The sequence below is a fragment of the Cibotium barometz genome, chromosome 6 (genome assembly GCF_041138505.1).
Source record: "Cibotium barometz isolate CiBa-2024 chromosome 6, ASM4113850v1, whole genome shotgun sequence".
NCBI classification, from domain to species: Eukaryota; Viridiplantae; Streptophyta; class Polypodiopsida; order Cyatheales; family Cibotiaceae; genus Cibotium; species Cibotium barometz.
Window position 1 is genome coordinate 59,970,686 of NC_141051.1, and position 21,853 is coordinate 59,992,538.

The window sequence follows — 21,853 nt, forward strand, 5'->3', positions numbered from 1 at the left end:
CTTGGATGGAGATGAGAAGGATTCTAAAATGCTTAACTACATGAAGCTATACTAATGATCGACTTAGAGCTAGTACTTGCTATAGTTTTGTGGCAAGGCAATCATGCAATAATTACACATCATACAAAATTTTATAAGTTTGGGGTTCTTGAACAATCAAGCGAACTTAAAGGCAAAGCTATGAACTGCAAAGGAATATGAAACTCAAGTTAAAGAATGCATAATTAGCTAATGACAAAGCAGCTCGATAAGCAAGCAAGCAAGCAATCTACCAAGAGCTCTGATTGCGGATTTTTGGAAGCCACAACCAGAACCCAAACCCCAAAAAAATGTAAAAATGATTGTTCTGTAGATTTGCTAGTTGATTAGTAGGATGTTCTTTTTTTGCTTTATTTGTCAGACCGTGGATTTAGCTTAAGCCCGATATGGTCTCTATGATATATACTTCATCTTATAGGTCATTTTGGCCTTTCATAGATATTAATATCACTCTGTGTGTGCACGCGCACGTGTGCCAACAACAAGCCTGTCTCCCCATTTGACATCACGAGGTTATCACTTTATTGCTGCTACATAAGTTTTGGTCGCCACACCAAGCGCTTTGTCAAGCAATGGATGGGGATTGTAGGCAAAAATAGGTATCGATAGGGTCGCTTTAGAATAAATCGAAAAACCTTGCCTTTTTTACATCATCGAGTGGACCGTGGAGCAAGTCGGAGGGAGGGGAAAAAGGTAGGTAATTACTACTAAAGAGCACCACAAGGTCATTGATGTCACATACATTTTACTGCGCAGTTCATTGCCTTGCATTCCTTCAAAGCACCCTCGCTGCCGAGCTCGGGGAAGAGGTGGGAGCTTCATCAAAACATCAGATCTAACTGCTGTCTTCTTGTCGAGCCATCTGCAATACAGAGGTATTCGTCTTTCTCCTTCTCGCTGATTCGGAGGTTTTCATCGCCATACCTGCTGCCAGGCAAAATACTGCTTCAGAGTAATCCGCCTGCCCCCCTTCCATAGCTGAAAGGATCTCTGCTGCAGCCGCTCATCGTCTGCGTTCTCTTGAGAGCTGATCCGATCATCGCTCGCCCTTGTAACTCAAAACTGCAAGATCTCACATAGCTTATCAGAGCACAGAAACTCAGATCGTACTATTGGGATCATTGTCTCGTACTGGGATCATTGAGAGAGCCGCTGTGAAGACAGTGCCATCCTAGCTCTCCCCTACAGCCCTGTTTGACACCCAGGACCGCATCTGGAAAGCAGGGCTAAGGATTTGAATCACATAGAACCCAGGTTTCATACTGTTGGGGAAATGGAGAATCTAATACAGCTAGCTCAATCCATGCGCCAAGCGTCGACACTTCTGTCAGACGAAGATCCCGATGAGACGACAAAAAAGGCATCTGGTTTTCTCAGTGTGGTGGCTCTAGGCAACGTTGTATGTTCTCAAACCATCTTGTTTATTGGTGTCTATTTTGTGATCTTGTTTATCTTTGTCGGTAGCATTTTCTGTTGATAGAAGCTATGTGATCTTATGTACCTCACTGCCTTGATATCGTCACCTTTGACATGCAATATTGATTTAAGCTAAGTGATCTTATCTTGAAATTGCTATTGAGTAATGGTAATCTTCGTACCTTCTTGGTAAAAACATCATTGCATGATGGCTACTTAATCTTAGGGGGATCCTGTGTACTCCCTTGGTAACATCACTATTGAGTTATGGTGACGTCTTATGGTAACATCATGTGCCCCCTTGGTAACTCGTCCTTTGAACAATGGTGATGTACCCCCTTGGTAACATCACCATTGAATGGTGGTGTGGTAACCTTATGTTATTGCAGGTAACAACACCATTGATTAATGCCATTTATTGATCTATTGCTATGTGATCTTTTCAACTTTGTTGGTAGCATGAAACTTACGCAACCCTATGCATTTTGTCGGCCTCATTTATAATGGAGTAGGGGTCTCAAATTTGCAATGCTTTTTAGCTGGTTGGAATTGAAGTTGTTGCGTTTGAGTAACTTGCTCATTTAAACTTAATTGACAGGGTGCTGGGAAATCAGCAGTGCTCAACAGCCTAATAGGTCATCCTGTGCTGGTACGTATTTTTTGAGCTAAGATGGGGTGACAACACTCCCTCCATGACCAAAAACAAAATGATAGTGACAATGTAGTGTTTTGTCTGAAGCAGTGATGGCACTCTTGGAGCTGAATGCCCAGATGCTTGAGACATGTGTGTAACTCCCCATCCTGCTGCAATGCTAATACTGCGTTTTGGGTGCTTTTGCAGCCAACTGGAGAAAATGGCGCTACAAGAGCACCCATTGTTATCGACATGGAGCGTGATGACTCGGTGACCAGTAGAGGGTTGGTTGTACAGATTGATAACAAATCGCAACAAGTTTCTGCAAGTAAGCATTGACATGTACCTCTTGCAATCACAAATATTTTTGGATGCATGAATAGATTTGTCAAAAAAGTTTAACAAGTGGCATGAAGCTGATTAGGGTTGCAAGGCAGCGATTTTTTTTCATAGGTTTTGTCTTCAGTGGGCGCTGAAATAAAGAGCAGCAAGATTGTGCCATGTCAAAGATGACTGATAAGTACAATGGCTGTGGCTGAAAATTTACCAGTAACCTTCCCCATACTATGCCACCAACATGTGGTTCTGATTGCTGAGGAGGTGCAGGCTTCTGCAACTGCTGATATCAGGCTTCTGGAGTGCTGATAGGGCACAGGTGGGCTGTGGTTGCTTCAAGTGAGGGGATGGAGAAAAGGGTGCACTTTTAAAGCTTCTCCCTCCCCCTGGACCAGGCACTAGCATCATAAGTCTAATTCACTGTGTAAACCCGAATGCCTCACAATCCCTCCGCAACTGTCTGCCAAGTGAGGGCTCGCAATGGTCTTTTATCCTAAATCTCCATATATCTACTATGTACATGTCTTTATATCGTCTTGGCACATGGATCTGAGGACTGATGAGATGTATCATGGCTAGTTCTTCATCAGAAACTAGATTAGTTTCCAGTCCAAAGATTAGTTGACACATCAACTACAGGACCATCTGTGGCTCATTTGTGGGAGAGTTCCTTGGTGGGACCTTGACCTTTGGTGGAGAGGGGTGACAAGTGCTAGTTGTACCCACCTATGACCTCATGTATGTATATGTTGTTTACGTGTAGATGTCAATGGTTTGTAGATGCTTGGATGGGCTTCTCAAGTGTGTTTATGTGAGCATCTATCTTTGGTGGACACACAAGTAAGTGGACTTCTTAATTTTCTTACTTGGGGTGTTTCTATCGGTATCTAAGCTCGATTTCATGCTAGGAAATTGGAGCTTAATGACCAAATTTATGGGGCAATTTCGGAGGCCAAGGTTGAGTTTTGAGCTTTCAAACTAGGACATAGAGCCAACGGTGATGTTTAGGGTCCCTTCTTGGGGCCAAAACTTGATGAGAAGGACCAAAGGAGGATTGAGAGGCTTCATGTCATGATGGTCTCTTGCACCATCTATAGTAAACCATTGGTTGTACATCCTATCATCATGGCAGAGTTTGGGGCGATCCCCCTCGTGGTAAATGCACATTTCTTGATTGTGATCTATGTACATTGCCTCCACATCCTAGATAGAGCCACATCTTACCAAGGCTTGCTTGGGAGTACTGCCAACAACTAGCAAAGCAGGGGCATGATTGAGTATGGGATGCTAGAATCACTGGGTTTCTCACATGGACTCTATGTGGATCGCTTACCAACTTTTCACCCTATAGATGGTCCGTCCCTCTGTCTCTCCCATTTGATATGAACCCCCAGGTTGCACAACCACACCACGTGGCTCAGCCCCTTGGAGCTACCCACAAAGATGCAGTTCTATAGAGATCACTTCTAGAGGGTCATAGTAGACAGTTTCATTCAAAGGCTGGGATAAGGCAAAATGTTGCTTGTGAAAACACTAGGAGAGTTAAAGACAATGGAGAGCCGATAATATTTGAACACATGCTTAATAGATAAATGGGCAGCCTCTTGTGCTTTGGTCATCTTCTTATAAGAGCCTACTTGCTAAAGCTGTCAATGATAGTCGAAATCTGGTGACTTTTTAAGAAGTGGGAAAATGTAAGCCAAATTTCAAAATCTCTATGATTGGCAAACAAAGAAGACTCAAGGAGTTTTATCTTTGGAATACTTGGTTTACATATTAAGCATTCTAATGGATACTTGGAGATACATCTTCAAGTTCATCTCAAGCCAAAAGCAGTCACAGGGAATGGGCATTTTTAGACTTGGGAATGTCGGGGATGGCAGCATCTTCCCGTTCCCATTCTCGTCCCATGTCAGTCTATAGTCACAGGGAATGGCCATTCTCAATCTTTTCCGTCCCCGTTCCTTGTCCCCATTTTGCATCCCATGTGACTATGGCCAAAAAGAGTTTTCTATTAAAGGAAAGATAACCATGGGTGAAGAGGAAAGTAACTAGAGTCCATACTTGAGCCAAAATCTGCATAATCAGCTGGATAAGTATTAAGGTCGAGAAGTTGTTATGATAGGCAACAGAGAAATGCCTGAAAAAAAAAGCAAAAAAAAAAAGGTTTAATGATATGAGAAGGCTTAAGGTGGGTAGAAATGCGAGTTAAGAACGTTTAGCATAATAACAAGTCTAATTACCTAATGATTAATGCCAATCAAATAGGCAACATAATAACAACATAACGATGGGACTTGAACTCGTATTTTTTTCCATTAGATTGTGCTTCTTTAAGTAGGTTCATGTACAAGTCATTATCACCTTGATTAATGCCTAATGAAGCACCTAATCTACTTCCTACATTTGCTCCACCTTTCCATGGTTCATGGTGGGCTGAAACTTCGAACATGAACTGAGGCAATAAGGCAGCCTACTTCACACTGTTATATCTAAAACTGATGGTTGCATTAAAAAGTATTTAAGACTTTGATGATTAGTTCAAACAATAAATTTACACTTTCACAATTCAAATGCATGGACAACTACCAAACTAGGCCTTGATGAAGCCAGTGAAGTCGTACAGAAATTCAAACATAGACTGAAAGGCCCCAAGATTCTCAGCTACACCAGGCCTTGAGATCAGATGCACAACATCAAAATTGTTGTGATTCACCTTAAAGTGGCTAATGGATGCTTTTCTTCCATCAACACTGCAACAACGAACATGGTGGCGGAAGTAATGGTCTGCTAGAGAGGTTGAAAGAGTACACCCTTTTTGGTGGGTTCATAAAGTGCATGAGAGCAAAGTGCTGAATATATGTGTGCAATAAGAACACAAGCCAAGAAAAGAGCCTACATCCTGAACATCTAGTGTCACAGGATATTCTAGAACAGCCTTAATTTCTGAAGGATTGTATTTATCTACGGTTGCCACTTTATAACATGCAATAAAGAGTAGCTATGGGTGTAGGGCTTCGTATTGCAAGGACTGAATATTTGCTTTCTGAAGTTTGGGTTTCACGGTTTTAATCTTTGTTCAAATGTTACAGGTGCAATTCGTCACTCCTTACAAGATAAGCTCAGCAAAGCAATTGCAATTTCTTCTTCAGGAAGAGGACGTCCTGATGAAATTCACCTTAAGCTTCGTTCAAGCACAGGTTAGACCTCCATTGGAGTGCTATGCTTTTTACGTGTGTTGTTCAACTTGCCATGTAGTCCATGGTGAATGGTTTTTGCTTCAGGAAGGGAATGTTTGTAGCATCATGGAAATGTTTTATTGGGTTAGAGAGTTGGCTTTGTGCATTAATCATCAAAAGCAGTCTGCAACTCACTGATCTTCTCCAAATCTAAAGGAATTTGTGTGGATCTGCTAGCAAAAAATATGCAAATGGCTGCAGGAGTTGATTTCATTTGTTATGTGTTTTGCAGCTCCTCCACTTAAACTGATAGATCTCCCTGGTCTTGACCAACGGGTGTCTGAAGACTCCATGGTGAGTTAACATTCGAAAGCTCTTGAATGATATTCTTGTCTCTTCACTGACAATTCTTTGAAACGTGTCTATGACCATTGGGGTGTTTGAGCGATCCATGTGAGGCTTTGGTTGGTAATCTTTGAAATGCGTAGTGCAATGTTGAGCGAACAACTTTTTGGACAAGATCCTCCCTTCCTAGTTTGCTGCAGGCTTGCTTTGCTTTCACTAATCAGTACTATCTTAGTGCAACTGGTATCTTTGCATCCTGTGGTCACTGCTTGAATGCAATATGATATCTGCAGGTAAACGAATTTACTGAACACAGCGACGCCATTCTCCTTATAGTTGTTCCTGCTTCGCAAGCCCCAGAAATTTCTAGCTGTCGAGGTCTTCGACTGGCACACGAGCTGGATCCTGATGGTAATGCTGTATTGCAAGGAGTCTCTGTTTTTCAATGTTTGGTAGACAAACTTAGCATTTTGAAGTGCTTTGTGATTGATCTTGGTCTTGTGCAGGCTCTAGGACTGTTGGAGTGATCAGTAAAGTTGATCAGGCAGCCTCTGATCCAAGAAATCTGGCAGCTGTTCAAGCCCTTCTTGTGGGCCAAGGGCCATCTATTACACTAGATGTCCCGTGGGTGGCCTTGATTGGTCAATCTGTCTCTATTGCAGCAGCTCATGCTGGTTCTGTTGGAGCTGATAACTCATTGGAGACAGCTTGGAGAGCAGAGATGGAGAACTTAAAGTCGATACTAAGCAGTGCACCTCAATCTAAGCTAGGAAGGAATGCATTAATGGATACTTTTGCACGGCAGATTCGTAAGCGGCTTAAATTGCGGTTGCCAAGCATTCTTTCAGGGTGCGTGTGAAGGTTTGCTGCAGTTTTGAAAAAATGATCTGTTAAAGGTGACTTGTGTAATTAGGATGTGCAGAAGCGTTATTTGTTTAATTCTCCATAGCAGTCCACATGTATTCTGATACCTCTTTTCTTCAAATATGGAACACATGTATGCATTAGATAATTGACAGTCTTAGCAAGGGGTTTCAGTATTTTCTGTACAAAGAGGTTTGATCTAGTTGAAGATCTCCACTGCATTTAGATGGCCTATTCTTTTGCATAATTATCTGGAGGATACAGTTGCCATCAGTATTGTCAGTCGGTCTGGTTGGCCTTGCAGGAAAAAAATTGTAGGTATCTCCACAATCCAAGCTGCTGTTCTGCCTCCTGTCCGATAGCTAATATTTCTTTGTGCTGATGAGCACTACAATTACCCTGCACAGCTGCTGGTCAACATGCAAAACAATCAGCATTGATGTTCTAAGTCTCACTATTGGGCACTGATGACGTTAGTGGGGATGTCGTAGTATCTAGTACATACTATGCATAATGGAGTTGATAGTTATAGAGTCTTGTGGGTTGACTACCATGAGTATATAACATGCACGTTCCTAAAAGGTGAATTTGGGCATGTTCTTGGATTCATCTAGGTATATATATTGATATTCTAAGTCTCCTTATTGTTTGCATGGGAGGCATGAGGGAGGCTTGTGGCTGGCCTGCCCATGAGTGCTCATTGCTACCACCTAGAGTGAGTAAGTTATGCTCTTGTGGTCAAAGTTCGTTATGGTTAATGTTAATGGTGGTGGTGGTGATGGAGAGATTCCTTTGTCTTTATCCTGGTATAGTGTAACACGCGGAAGTTTTGAGAGTCTTCTTTCAGCCCTAAACACCACTGAGAACATGCTGATGCAAAAACGTAGACAGAAGGGAGAGTAGAGAGAGAGAGAGAGAGCTGGAAATTCAGTATATTTCATATGGTACAAAAAGATACCCTACTACAGCCCTAGGCTGCCTTCATACAAAAAGTGAACATCACCAAAATCTGTTCCTAACTTGGACCCAACTCATATGGGGTTGAATGATTCTACCTATGAGCATGTGCGCCTTTTTATAGGCCTTCTTGAATACTTGGCATACTGGCCGACCGCTGGTCGGCCACAGCAGTTGGCCAGTCTACAGTGCATTAAATGCCTTCAATGTTGTCCGATTGGTCTCAAATCCATACACACTGTAGCGCCTGCAGCCGCCTTGTCCTCAGGTTCAACCAACCACTCTTGTAAGCAGCCGACAGCAGTTCCAGTCATAGTAACATGAAACGTTTCGTCCGTTTTGTTGTTTCGAAGGTTTCGTTTTGTCTGTTTTGGACGAAACGCAAAGGTTTCGAAATGACACTTCTTATATACACATACCAAATTTATAACATAGCCAACAGAAAGATGAAGATGCATTTTTTGGGACTAGTGGGTATGAAATTCATCATTTTTGGAAGTAGGTTTTTTGGTATTTTTGAAATTTGGGCAAGAAAAGGGGAGAAAGAGAGGAGGAAAGAAACAAGTTGGAAGAAAAGAGGGAGGTGAGAAGAAAAGGAGAGAAAGTTGGAAGACAAGAAAAGGTGAGAAAGAGGAGGAGGAAAGAGGAGGAGAGAAGAGGAGGGGTGGACCGTGGAGGAGGAGAGAGAGAGAGAAGAAAAGGGAAGAGGAAGAGGAGGCGTGGAGGAGAAGAAGTGAAGGAGCGAAAACGAGGAGTGGACGAGGAGAAGAGGCGGAGCAACAGGTCGCGGCCGAGAAGAAGCGTCGGATGCATGAAGTGGCAAACGGGCAACAAACAAGGACACAAACGACGGCAAAAATCGCATTTGCAAAAAAAAAAAAACCTCCCGCCCGTTTTTTGGACCTCACTTTACATTTGGGCGAAACACCATTTCAATGGGCAGGTTTTGTTTGTTTCGAAACTTTCGTGCCAGAAACGTTTCATGCCGTTTCGAGAGAGCAAAACGGGTTTTTATGTTACTATGGTTCCAGTACAGCCGACAGCTCTTCTTGTCTCAGCCGACTGTCCTTCCTTGCATCTAACACAGCTGACAGGACATCCTTCAATGTCTTCTTGTCTCAGTCGACTGTCCTTCCTTGCATCTAACACAGCTGACAGGACATCCTTCAATGCCTTCCATGCCTTGCTCCAAGTCCATTGGCCACTTCTGCACCTTGTGCTCCAAGTCCTATCTCTAATGATCTTTTTCTTGGCTGTCCCTTCTGGATTAGCCTCTGAGATTGGTCATGGCATTTCTTACATATAACATCCCCCTCTCCTAAACTTGATGATGGGATTCCAACTTTTTCCTTGGATGACTATCATCATCCCATTCAGTTCCGAGAGTCCCTCTGTCATCCATCCAACTATGGCAACCCTTTTCATTGAAAACTCGGCCCGGTCTCCAAAACCACTCTGACTCTAAATAAAATCTATGCATCTGTTCCCTCCAGTCCCCAATCCATTCCTGCCTTGACTCTGAACACTGTCTTGGTCTTCATTCCTAAGAAATGAGTTTGGCACTCACATCACCCCTTGGAGGAGAATCCTCCCTTGCGACCATTGCCCGAGAACCTATCTGGCTCACAGGACTGCCAGCCCCTTTGGCTTTGTGGAACACCACCAACAAACCTCCTGGGAGCTCTTCTCGATTCTGTGTTCCTTGCCTTGGGCTTTGTATCCGTGTACTTTCGTGTACCTTGGACATGTACACCATCATATGGGATTGAATCAATGTTTAGCTTTGTTGAGCCTGTTGCTTTGATACCAATGTAACACGCGGAAGCTCTGAGAGTCTTCTTTCAGTCCTAAACACCACCGAGAACATGTTGATGCAAAAAGAGAGAGAGAGAGAGAGAGAGAGAGAGAGAGAGAGAGAGCTGAAAATTCAGTATATTTCATATGGTACAAAAAGATACCCTTCTACAGCCCTAGGCTGCCTTCATACAAAAGGGGAACATCACCAAAATCTGTCCCTAACTTGGACCCAACTCATATGGAGTTGAATGATTCTACCTATGAGCATATGCGCCTTTTTATAGGCCTTGAATACTTGGCATACTGGCCGACTGCTGGTCGGCCAGTCTACAGTGCATTAAATGCCTTGAACGCTGTCCGACTGGTCTCAAATCCATACACACTGTAGCACCAGCAGCCGCCTTGTCCTCTGGTTCAGCCGACCACTCTTGTAAGCAGCCGACAGCAGTTCTAGTACAGCTGATAGCTCTTGTCTCAGCCGACTGTCCTTCCTTGAATCTAACACAGCTGACAGGACATCCTTCAATGCCTTCCATGCCTTGCTCCAAGTCCATCATTGGCCACTTCTGCACCTTGTGCTCCAAGTTCTATCTCTAATGATCTTTTTCTTGGCTGCCTCTTCTGGATTAGCCTCTGAGATTGGTCATGGCATTTCTTGCATATGACATTCCTCTCTCCTAAACTTGATGATGGGATTCCAACTTTTTTCTTGGATGACTGTCATCATCCTATTCTGTTCCGAGAGTCCCTCTGTCATCCATCCAACTCTGGCAACCCTTTTCATTGAAAACCTGGCCCGGTCTCCAAAACCACTCTGAATCTGAATAAAATCTATGCATTTGTTCCCTCCAGTCCCCAATCCATTCTTGCCTTGACTCTGAACACTGTCTTGGTCTTCATTCCTGAGAAATGAGTCTGGCACTCTCACATCACCCCTTGGAGGATAATCCTCCCTCAGGACCGTTGCCTGAGAACCTATCTGGCTCACATGATTGCCATCCCCTTTGGCTTTAAGGAACACCACCAACAAACCTCCTGGGAGCGCTTCCCAATTCTGTGTTCCTTGCCTTGGGCTTCGTATCCGTGTACTTTCCTGTACCTTGGACCTGTACACCATCATATGGGACTGAATCAGTGTTTAGCTTTGTTGAGCCTGATGCTCTGATACCAATGTAACACGCGGAAGCTATGAGAGTCTTCTTTCAGCCGTAAACACCACTGAGAACATGCTGATGCAAAAACGCAGACAGAAGGGAGAGTAGAGAGAGAGAGAGAGAGAGAGAGAGAGAGCTGGAAATTCAGTATATTTCATATGGTACAAAAAAAACCCTTCTACAGCCCTAGGTTGCCTTCATACAAAAGGTGAACATCACGAGAATCTGTCCCTAACTTGGACCCAACTCATATGGAGTTGAATGATTCTACCTATGAGCATATGCACCTTTTTATAGGCCTTCTTGAATACTTGGCATACTGGCTGACTGCTGGTCGGCCAGTCTACAGTGCATTAAATGCCTTGAACGCTGTTCGACTAGTCTCAAATCCATACACACTGTAGCGCTTGCAGCCGCCGTGTCCTCTGGTTCAGCCGACCAATCCTGTAAGCAGCCGACAGTAGTTTCAGTACAGCCGACAACTCTTGTCTCAGCCGACTGTCCTTCCTTGAATCTAACACAGCTGACAGGACATCCTTCAATGCCTTCCATGCCTTGCTCCAAGTCCATCATTGGCCACTTCTGCACCTTGTGCTCCAAGTCCTATCTCTAATGATCTTTTTCTTGGCTGCCCCTTCTGGATTAGCCTCTGAGATTGGTCATGGCATTTCTTGCACATGACATACGGTTCTATCCTTCCACACCTGATTTTGGCATCCTAACTTCGCTGCATTTTAAAACAAGGAATATTTTGCTTGTCAGGTCTTTGTGCTGGCTAACATCACTTGGCTAGTCAGGTCTTAGTGCTATGACAAAAACACTCCTGTAGGTCCATGCTTAATATGAAGGCACCATGGGAGGTTTGCAGCCTATATTTACAATAAGGATTTACTTTCCACACTTATTTACAAATCGCAGCGAATATGCACATGCTCTTCTTATAGGCTTCCTCATGCTGATTGATTGTGTAATGATACTATATTTTGTGAAAGAGGAGCTCACAAAGGTTTATAGTATTTTTCCATTCCATTATGATCTTGTTTCCCTTGCTAAGCTGGTGAGACTGCACCTGAAGGTAGGCTTGTCCCCCCAAACGGTCATGTTGTGTGCCCGTTGAAAGATTGGGAGCTTTTGGAACATCTTGGTCGCTTCCATATCAACAGCATCTAGGCTCCTACCCAAGTGTGTGAGATGGCTGTTCTTCTCAATGCAACAGGGTATTTTGTGCCACTTTGCAAGCTTGCCTTCCTCTCCTTATAACCATCTCTTGAGCCAGTTGTAAGATTGTGAAGTGCTCAGGGATTTATTGTTGGGATGGTCCTAGGCAATATGTGATCTACGTAAGGCTTCAAAGTTTAATGAAAGTAGGTCTGTTTGTTGGGCACAATCTAGATCATGTATGTACCGCTCACTTCAAGGAGTAGCCATGGTTGAGCTGCTTGAGTGTCCGGTGTCTTTGTATTAGAGGTGATGTTGGCCTATGTGGCTAGATGGTGTAGAGATAGCTTAGATAGACTTGACACACTACCAAATAGGCTACATGCTAGAGTGGATTGTTTTTTCCATTATAGTCCATACGTGGGTTTGGTAGACTCGCTCTTAGACTCCCTGTTTAGAGTTTTTTAGGCTGGAACGAGTACATAGACGGTTCCGGATGCACTTGGAAAGAGTGGCAGGATTGTAGGTTTGTTGTGACGAGCATTATTGGCTAATGTACGTGGAACGGTCGGTTTGATCAAGTCTGCACATAATGTCATCCATATCGAACACAGTTCACATGGGCTATTGACATAGTTACACTCCAGCGCATCCACTCACTGGTTATTTGCCTTATTGTCTATTGCACCCTAGCATTTGTTAGTATATAGCCTCCTATGTCAACAATTCTAGATCAGCCATCGAAGATCCCTTTCGAGTGGATTAGCCATCCATCATATCACATAATTAAGTTTTGAATTGTGAAAGATCCTACTTCTTTAGAGTGTTGCCTGCATACATTGCATGGTGTATTCTCTTACACAAATACTTGCACTCCAAAAATCTCTACATATCTCCTCTGTCAAGTGCACGATAAAAGTGGAGATTTGAAGTGGCTCATGTTCTGCTGCATTGGGGTGCATATTGCTGCTAATTTTCACTCTTTGGGTGCACTGATTTAAGAGTGGAGGCTGGGCATGTTGAATTCTAAATACGAGGTAGGCTCGTTAAGTTGACAGAGTTTTCTCCCATTATTGTGGTTGGCTGATTGATCTGAAATGCCTTTTTTCTCTGTGATATTAGTGCTTTATTATCACTTATGACTGTAGCCTGTTCCAGAATTTCCACGTGCACTTGTTATTACTGGAAGGTGTCACAAGCAGGGGACTCCTAGAACAATAATAGACCAACACTTCAAATACCAAACAGAGCATGGAAACACAAAGGAAGAACCATAAACAATACAATAACGTTGCACTGAGCTGGAATGGCCGGCCCCCTTAGGAACTTCTTTATTCAGACAGAAGCTTTTACAAGATACCAAGGTGCGGGTGCATACAGCACCGGGTTTTCCACAAAGCATCAGCACAACTCTTGCCCAGATATCTATCCAGTGCCAAGAAGTAAACACAGCACCAAAAGCCATCCGAAAACTGTCTCAAAACAGTCCATAAATGAGCTCATAAACAGTCCATAAATCAGCCCAGAACGGAGCCGATAACAACCCTGAACTGCGCGCCAAAACAGCCCCAAAACTGAGCCGCATATCAGCTGTAGAAGAGCTCTCAAAACTGTCCCAGATTCCTCCAAAACAGTCCCGAAAACAGCCCCAAATCTCCCCCGGAAACAGCCCACAAACCGGCCTTGGTGATTTCACACGTTTGAGCTGGAGCAGCCTCTGTACGGCTGTACGGACAGAATCTGATGGCAGTTGCAATACAGCTATTACTTTGCTCGGCAAGTGAAGGAAGAAGAGAGAGAGTATTCAGTAGCACTGCTGTACGGCCTGTTTGTAGAAAGGAGGGAGAAGGTACTGTACGGACAGCAAACAGCCACCCATAACACATGTACGGCCAGGGCAAAGAAGAAGAGGAACTGCTGCCGGGGAGGGAAAAAGGGCACTTGCTGATGATCCAAAAGAGGAGCCTCTTACAGCTTTTATAAAGTCGACCAGCCTATAATTGAAGTGCTTTTTTCCCTTTTTGCCAAAAGTAACCGGGTTGGCCCAAAATAACTACTTTATGCTTTTCTTGGCTTGTACTCCAAGTTTTAGTCCAAAAATATCAACTTATGCTTTTTCCCAAGCTTGTTAGCCAAGTTTTTGTCGGAATGGGCAGTGGAAATGAGACAATTTGTTGGGAGAAGGAAAACCTAGAACTGTAGGAGAGAGAAGCTTTATAAACTCTACTATATACACAAGAGATCCGGTACAAAACTGGTGTGGGGAGCAAGGCATGCATATATACTACTTGGGGGTAGCCAGTTGGCCAGTAGCAATTGGGTCGACAGCCCCCAGATGGGCCCACGATTGGAATATGTCTAGTCGGCTAACATAATAGCAGTTGGTCATCAAAATTTTAGAGTGATGTCTGAAAAGCACACTAGAAAGCATGTGAAAGTGTGGTCTTGGATCAAGTCGGCCAGCAACACAAGAGTCGGCCAACAACATATTAGTTCGGCCAACATAGTACAGTCCCCCACAACCATAAAAACAAGGAAAAAATGGACAATGAGGAAAAATGGAGAGAACTCCTATCCGAGCGGCACACCCACAATAGATGTCCTCACTCTCTACTGAGTAATAGGATATAGACAGGAGATGATTGCGAACACCCCCTCTCAGCTCTTGGATGTGGAACCAACCCTAGTGAGCTGGAGTGTTGACGGAGCATGCGCTGAGGTAGAGGCTTCGTGAAGAGTTTCACCATCGGACAAAAGATAAGCAAGATGTCACCGGCCAAAATCTTCTCACGAACAAAGTGGTATTGTATCTCTGTATGCTTGGTTTGGGCATGGAAGACCGGGTTCCGAGGAATAGCTATACACCTTTGGTTATTGCACTGGATGACCGGGGGTTCCTTCTGTGGAAACCCAATCTTGCTAAGTAACCTCTGTAGCCACACCACCTCGCAAGCAGTAGTCCGGCACTCTTCCTCAATAGAAGACAAGGCAATATTTGGCTGCCTCTCGTTGCTTCAAGAAATAGCTCTTGAGCCAAGGGTAAATCCGTAGCCTCGTGTAGATCTCCTCGTGTCTGGATCTCCTCCCCAATCAGAGTTACTCCATTCTTGGAGATTGAATCCGTCCTTCGTTCCCCCTCTAGTGTCACAGAAGAGTCCAAGATCCTTCGCACCCTGCAGATATAGCAATCCTGTGTCCCAATGAGTTTGTAAAGGTGTATGTATAAATGAGCTCAACAGTCCCACTGGAAAATTCACATACAATTTGGTGTTCAGCAACCAAATCAATGAACCAACAAGCTTCAGATACAAGGAGGCATCAACCTGCTCACAACTTACAAGGATCATGTATTGTCAGTTTGGTATTCGGGTCTATCAGAGATGAAATAGAAGACAAGGCAATAGTTGGCTGCCTCTCGGTGCTCCAAGAAATAGCTCCTGAGCCAAGGGTAAATTCATAGCCTGATGTAGATCTCCTCGTGTTTGGATCTCCACCCCAATCATAGTTACTCCATTCTCGGAGATTGAATTGGTCCGTTGTTCCCCCTCCAGTGTCATAGAAGAGTCCAAGATCCTTCGCACCCTGCAGATATAGCAATCCTGTGTCCCAATGAGTCTGCAAAGGTGTTTGTATAAATGAGCTCAACAGTCCCACTGGAAAATTCACGTACAATTTGGTGTTCAGCAACCAAATCAATGAACCAACAAGCTTCAGATACAAGGAGGCATCAACCTGCTCACAACTTACAAGGATCATGTATTGTCAGTTTGGTATTCGGGTCTATCAGAGATGAAATAGAAGACAAGGCAATAGTTGGCTGCCTCTCGGTGCTCCAAGAAATAGCTCCTGAGCCAAGGGTAAATTCATAGCCTGATGTAGATCTCCTCGTGTTTGGATCTCCACCCCAATCATAGTTACTCCATTCTCGGAGATTGAATTGGTCCGTTGTTCCCCCTCCAGTGTCATAGAAGAGTCCAAGATCCTTCGCACCCTGCAGATATAGCAATCCTGTGTCCCAATGAGTCTGCAAAGGTGTTTGTATAAATGAGCTCAACAGTCCCACTGGAAAATTCACGTACAATTTGGTGTTCAGCAACCAAATCAATGAACCAACAAGCTTCAGATACAAGGAGGCATCAACCTGCTCACAACTTACAAGGATCATGTATTGTCAGTTTGGTATTCGGGTCTATCGGAGATGAAATAGGCTTGCAGTTCTCCATCACAAAGGCCTCCAGCAACTCATGAAGATACCGTTGCTGAGAAACAAAGAACCCCCTCTAGGTCTGGCAAATCTCCAATCCCAAAAAGAAATGGAGTAAGCCTAAATCTGTCATCTCAAACTCCTTTGTCAATGTCACGTGCATGCTTGCCCATGTACATTCCCAGAGCTAATCCAAAAGGGGCAGCCAAGAAAAACAGATTAAAGCTAGGACATGGAGCACAGTGTGCAGTGGGGACTTGGTGATGACCTGAAGATGCTGTCGGTTGAGTACAGGAGCTGTCGGCTGAACCAAAGAACACAGGAGCTGTCAGCTGAGGCGGCTGCAGGCGCATCTTCATTTAGGGATTAGGTATCTAGTCGACTGGCCGACTGCTGGTCGGCCAGTTCCCCAAGGAGTCCAAACGCCTATAAATAGGCAAAGATGCTCATCGTTGTAGTCATTCATTCCTTTAGGGAATGGGTCCAAGTAGGGACAGATTTTGGTGTCTATCACCTTTTGTATGAAGGCAGCCTATGGCTACAGAATTAGGTATCTTTTTGTACCATAGGAATATACTGAATTTCCAGCCATATCTCTCTCTCTACTCTCTCTTCATGTCCGCATTTTGCATTAGCATGTTTCCAGTAGTGTTTAGGGCTGAAAGAAGACCCCCACAGCTTCCGCGTGTTACAGTGGTATCAGAGCATCAGGCTTAGAAAAGCTAAACACTGAATCAGTCCCATATGATGGTGTACAGGTCCAAGGTACAGGAAAGTACACGGATACGAAGCCCAAGGCAAGGAACACAGAATCGGGAAGAGCTCCCAGGAGGTTTGTTGGTGGTGTTCCACGAAGCTAGAGGAGATGGCAGTCCTGTGAGCCAGATAGGTTCTCGGGCAACGGTCCCAAGGGAGGATTATCCTCCAAGGGGTGATGTGCGAGTGCCAGACTCATTTCTCAGGAATGAAGACCAAGACAATGTTCAGAGTCAGGGCAAGAATGGATTGGGGACTAGATGGAACAGATGCATAGATCTTATTCAGAGGCAGAGTGGTTTTGGAGACCGAGCCGGGTTTTCAGAGAAAAAGGGGTGCCAGAGATGGATGGATGACAGAGGGACTTCGGAAAAAGATTGGGATGATGACCGTCATCCAAGAAAAAGGTTGGAATCCCGTCATCAAGTTTAGCAGAGGGGGATTCATGTGCATGCTTGCCCATGTACATTCCCAGAGCTAATCTAGAAGGGGTAGCCAAGAAAAACAGATTAAAGCTAGGACGTGGAGCACAGTGTGCAGTGGGGACCTGGAGATGACCTGAAGATGCTGTCGGCTGAACCAAAGAAGAACACAGGAGCTGTCGATTGAGGCGGCTGCAAGCGCATCTTCATTTAGGGATTAGGTATCCAGTCGGCTGGCCGACTGCTGGTCGGCCAATTCCCCAAGGAGTCCGAACCTATAAATAGGCAAAGATGCTCATCATTGTAGTCATTCATTCTTTTAGGGAATGGATTCAAGTAGGGAACTGGACAGATTTTGGTGTCTATCACCTTTTGTATGAAATCCTCTTCATGGGTGATACCGTGTTATACAAAGAAGCCAAGTGTTGCCAAATCCCTCGAGCCAACGTTATGTGTTTGATGTGGTTGATCACTTGGGGTGTGCAATTAAGGAAGATGAAAGAATGCAAATCGGGATTGACATGATCCCACAGCTGTGCCTGAGCCTCCTGCTCTTTCCTAGTAGAAAGCGAAAGCTCCTCCTCCAACTTTGGCCTTGGAACTCCAACCCCAATGAAATCAGCCAAATCAGAAGACTCTAAGACATACTCCATCATTACCTTCCAGATGCCATAGTTGGTCCCGTCCAACTATCGGTTCACCGGGAATGTTGGGAGGGTGGCTGGGAGAAAAAATGAAGAAGAGGCTGCAACTGCTATGCGAGGTGGCTGTCCAGCAATGATGGCCGCCTTCTACCTGCTTCTCCACATCCTGAACAGCCCAAAAATTGTCCAATCAGCACCAAAAAACAGCAAACCCTCAAGCTCCCACTGTCTCGAAGCTTCAAGCCACCTGGGGCTCTGATACCATGTCGGAATGGGCAGCGGAAATGAGAAAACACAGAAAGAGAAGCTGTATAAACTCTACTATATACACAAGAGATCCGGTACAAAACTGGTGTGGGGGGCAAGGCATGCATATATACTACCTGGGGCAGCCAGTCGGCCAGTAGCAACTGTGCCGACAGCCCCCAGATGGGCCCACGACTGGAATATGTCCAGTCGGCTAGCTCCCGGATCAAGTCGGCAGCGACACAACAGTTGGCCAGAGACAGATCAGGTCGGCCAGCATAGTACAGTCCCCCACGACCAGAAAAACAGGGAAAAAATGGAGAGAACAACTATCCGGGCGGGCCGGCGGGCACACCCACAACATATGCCCTCACTCCGTACTGAGTAATATGGTACATACAGGAGATGACTGCGAACAGTTTTAAGTAGGCGCCTTCTTTTGTCCACTTGTCCATGCCCAAAATATCATATGTCCAGCCTGTCTTTAATAATATGTGAAAACACCGACTTATAAACATTGTAAGTCACTTTGATGAATAAAGTCCCATGCTACTCATGCTATGTGGCCATCTTTCAGTTCAAATCCATGCGAATGAATGCTTCAGTTTTCTTTTGTGGGAAAATCCCCATTCACACCTTGGTTCCGCTCAGTGTGTAAAACACTGGTCAAGACTGGTGAAGGGACCAAATGGTGATAGAAGGACTGATGATGTGACAAAACAGTGCTGCTCCTTGCCTTCTTGTATCATCCACCGTGGATGTAGTGACTTCAGAAAATTCTTCCTAGCATCATTGTAGGTCTCTTTTTGCAGGGTTCTCTGTGAAACAACTCACTTCATGCTAGTGAGTTGTTTCACAGAGAACCCTGCAAAAAGAGACCTACAATGATGCTAGGAAGAATTTTCTGAAGTCACTACATCCACGGTGGATGATACAAGAAGGCAAGGAGCAGCACTGTTTTGTCACAATCATCAGTCCTTCCAGTGATAATAGGTGCATGTGGAAATTTTGGGACAACAGGCTACAGTCAAAAGAGATAATAAAGCACTAATATCATAGAGAAAAAAGGCATTTCAGATCAATCAGCCAATTACAATAACGGGAGAAAACTCTGCCAACTTAAGGAGCCATGTTCATGACACCATTGGCTTTTGATAACAAATAATGGACCTTTATGCAAATGTTCTCATTAGAAAAAATTTAGGCTTATGGCATTCCTTGGATAGTTTCTTGGGTTCTTTCAATCAGTCAGTTCAAGGTTAGCATGAGCCCAGGCCCCCAGATGCACAACACTTAAATTGATGGTTAAGGTAGGGCTGACACTACTTTATTGAAATGGAATCAGGGGATGTGCTCTGCACCGGTTGGAACTCATGACCTATGGAGGTTTTGATTCATCCATTATGATAAGAGATCCATGATTTTCTACGAACATCTCTCTTGCTGTTTTAGCATATGGAAGTTAGAACCATTATTTGCTGGCAACAATGGGAGATCTATGTCTTATATGTTTATGCAACTGTACTTCTGAATGGCTTCTTTTTGTGTGTGGTCAGGCTCGAGGGGCGCACTCAAGAAGTCGAAGAAGAGTTGGTGAGGTTGGGAGAATCATTGGTGCAAACATCTGAGGGTACTCGTGCCATTGCGTTGGAATTGTGCAGGGAGTTCGAAGACAAGTTCCTCCAGCATATAAATACAGGGGAGGTATGTCACTGCTGCATGCTTTTATTTTTTTTATTTTTTTGTTGTGTGCCTTGCATTTTCTTTTCACCTTAGCTTTGTATATTTTCTTTGGAGACTGAATAACGGAAACAGCAGGGGAGGGTGCTCTTTGTGGTGGATTTACGATTATGGAGCGGCATTGTGTGAATTATGGTGGCTGTACTACAGAGAACTAACCTTAAACTACTGCTTGTGAGTTGATTTGAATGTGTTCATAGGAACTTGTTAGACTCTGGAGGGTGTTCTTTGTGTTGGATTTACAACCACACACAGCACTGGGTAGTTAATGGTGGTTGCACCTTAGGGAACCAACTCCATATTCCCATGTAGAATTGCCACTAATCCTGGGTGCTTGTGAGTCGCCTTGGATGTGCTTCTAGGAACTTTTCAGAGTTTGGATCAAGTCCAATCAACTAGAGCCAACAATTTCTACTGTTACAGAGCAACTGGAAAGTGTAAATTGAATAGCTGACAATGAATCAATTTGAATAGTATTTGGCTATTTATGGCTGATGAGGCAGGTCGAAAAGCATGTAGAAAAGTAATGCTGATGGTGTGGTTTCTGTTGACGTTCCCAGTTAGTTGACAGAACTAGCCGCATTGAGGCCTTTCCTGTTAGTTGGTTTTGTGTTGCACGGATTCTTTTCCTTTGGCTTTGTTATGGAGGTCAATGTTATGCTTGTGAATGGTTGGAAGTGGCACACCCTTGTTTTTCACTTTGCTGGCTTTTGACAGAACTAGCCGCATTGAGGCCCTTCCTGTTAGTTGGTTTTGTGTTGCACGGATTCTTTTCCTTTGGCTTTGCTATGGAGGTCAATGTTATGCTTGTGAATGGTTGGAAGTGGCACACCCTTGTTTTTCACTTTGCTGGCTTGAAACTTTGAGTGGCTTTTTGGATTTTGCTTTGAGGTATGTGGGATTGTACTGATGTGCTTGGTGTTGACACTTCACAGGGAGGAAGTTGGAAGGTAGTCACGAGTTTTGAAGGAGCCCTTCCCAATAGGATAAAGCAGCTTCCCCTAAATGATCTTTTTGATTTAAACAATGTGAAGAAGGTAACCAACCTAACCTCTCTCTCTCTCTCTTTTGGTCTCATAGACCCATTTGCTCTTTTGAAGATGTTAATTTTACGTTCTTTCTTTCTCTCTCCCTTGAACCCTTCCCCGCCCTCCTTGGTGATTCCTTCTACATGTCAAGCTTTTCAATCTTCCATGAGGCTACGGTGGCTTTATTTTCCCCTATGGCTCCAATGAGGATGCATACAATGTCCAAGTAGTTCAAAGCATGTCCACTACATACATGCAACTTTTCCTGTAGAAAGATGCATGGGTGTCTTCATCTTATATCACCATCTATTTGACCTGCATGTGCTTGGCTGGTTGTAAATGCAAAGCTAGGTTGAATGTCTGGCCTGTATGATGTGTCTTGTTATGAATTGACCTGTTATCTGTTCTCAGGTTGTGTTGGAAGCAGATGGATATCAGCCTTACCTTATTTCTCCTGAGAAGGGTCTAAGAGCGCTTGTTCGCAAGGTTTTGGAATTAGCCAAAGAGCCTGCACGTCAGTGTGTTGATGAGGTCAGTGCTGGAACGCCCCTGGCTTACCAATCAAGTGGGTTACGTGTAATGTAATTATCCTTTTTGTTGTCTTTCTGAAAAGTTTATATGCATGTTCTTGACCTGAAGTTGTATTAGGGGGATGGAACCCATGAGTTTCCTGTCACCAGCTTGTGGGATGATCTACACTTCTTGTGCCTTACCCTGCCCATTTTATTGGCTGCTGTAGGAAAATCCCAAGTCAGTCTTGATGTCCTTGTAGAGGTCCACACTTTTTCTCTTCATGTCCATGTCCTTGTATTGTTCAGCCTCGTGAACTATTTTGGATAAGAACTGTATGTGCTTCCTTTCCTAACGGATACAAAGCCCTTTGCAAGACTGAAAGAGATTCCGATAAAAACATATGCTTTGGACATCTCAGTCT

At 44.1% G+C, this 21,853-nt stretch overlaps 1 protein-coding gene across 3 annotated transcripts in view; it reads left to right on the forward strand.

Moving 5' to 3' along the window:
- The first annotated feature begins 686 nt into the window (after window positions 1-686).
- LOC147637923 (dynamin-2A-like) overlaps window positions 687-21,853 on the forward strand; it is a 74,684-nt gene continuing 53,517 nt past the window's right edge. For 2 of the 3 annotated variants that reach the window (XM_086799765.1, XM_086799768.1), the window contains exons 1-10: window positions 687-1,438; window positions 2,054-2,104; window positions 2,297-2,417; window positions 5,518-5,625; window positions 5,897-5,958; window positions 6,243-6,360; window positions 6,456-6,798; window positions 19,708-19,855; window positions 20,827-20,928; window positions 21,331-21,450. In XM_086799765.1, the coding sequence (XP_086655891.1) occupies window positions 1,313-1,438; window positions 2,054-2,104; window positions 2,297-2,417; window positions 5,518-5,625; window positions 5,897-5,958; window positions 6,243-6,360; window positions 6,456-6,798; window positions 19,708-19,855; window positions 20,827-20,928; window positions 21,331-21,450 (1,299 nt within the window). In that variant the 5' untranslated portion in view covers window positions 687-1,312. The remainder of the gene's footprint in view (window positions 1,439-2,053; window positions 2,105-2,296; window positions 2,418-5,517; window positions 5,626-5,896; window positions 5,959-6,242; window positions 6,361-6,455; window positions 6,799-19,707; window positions 19,856-20,826; window positions 20,929-21,330; window positions 21,451-21,853) is intronic. The other variant, XM_086799766.1, reaches the window with a different exon arrangement.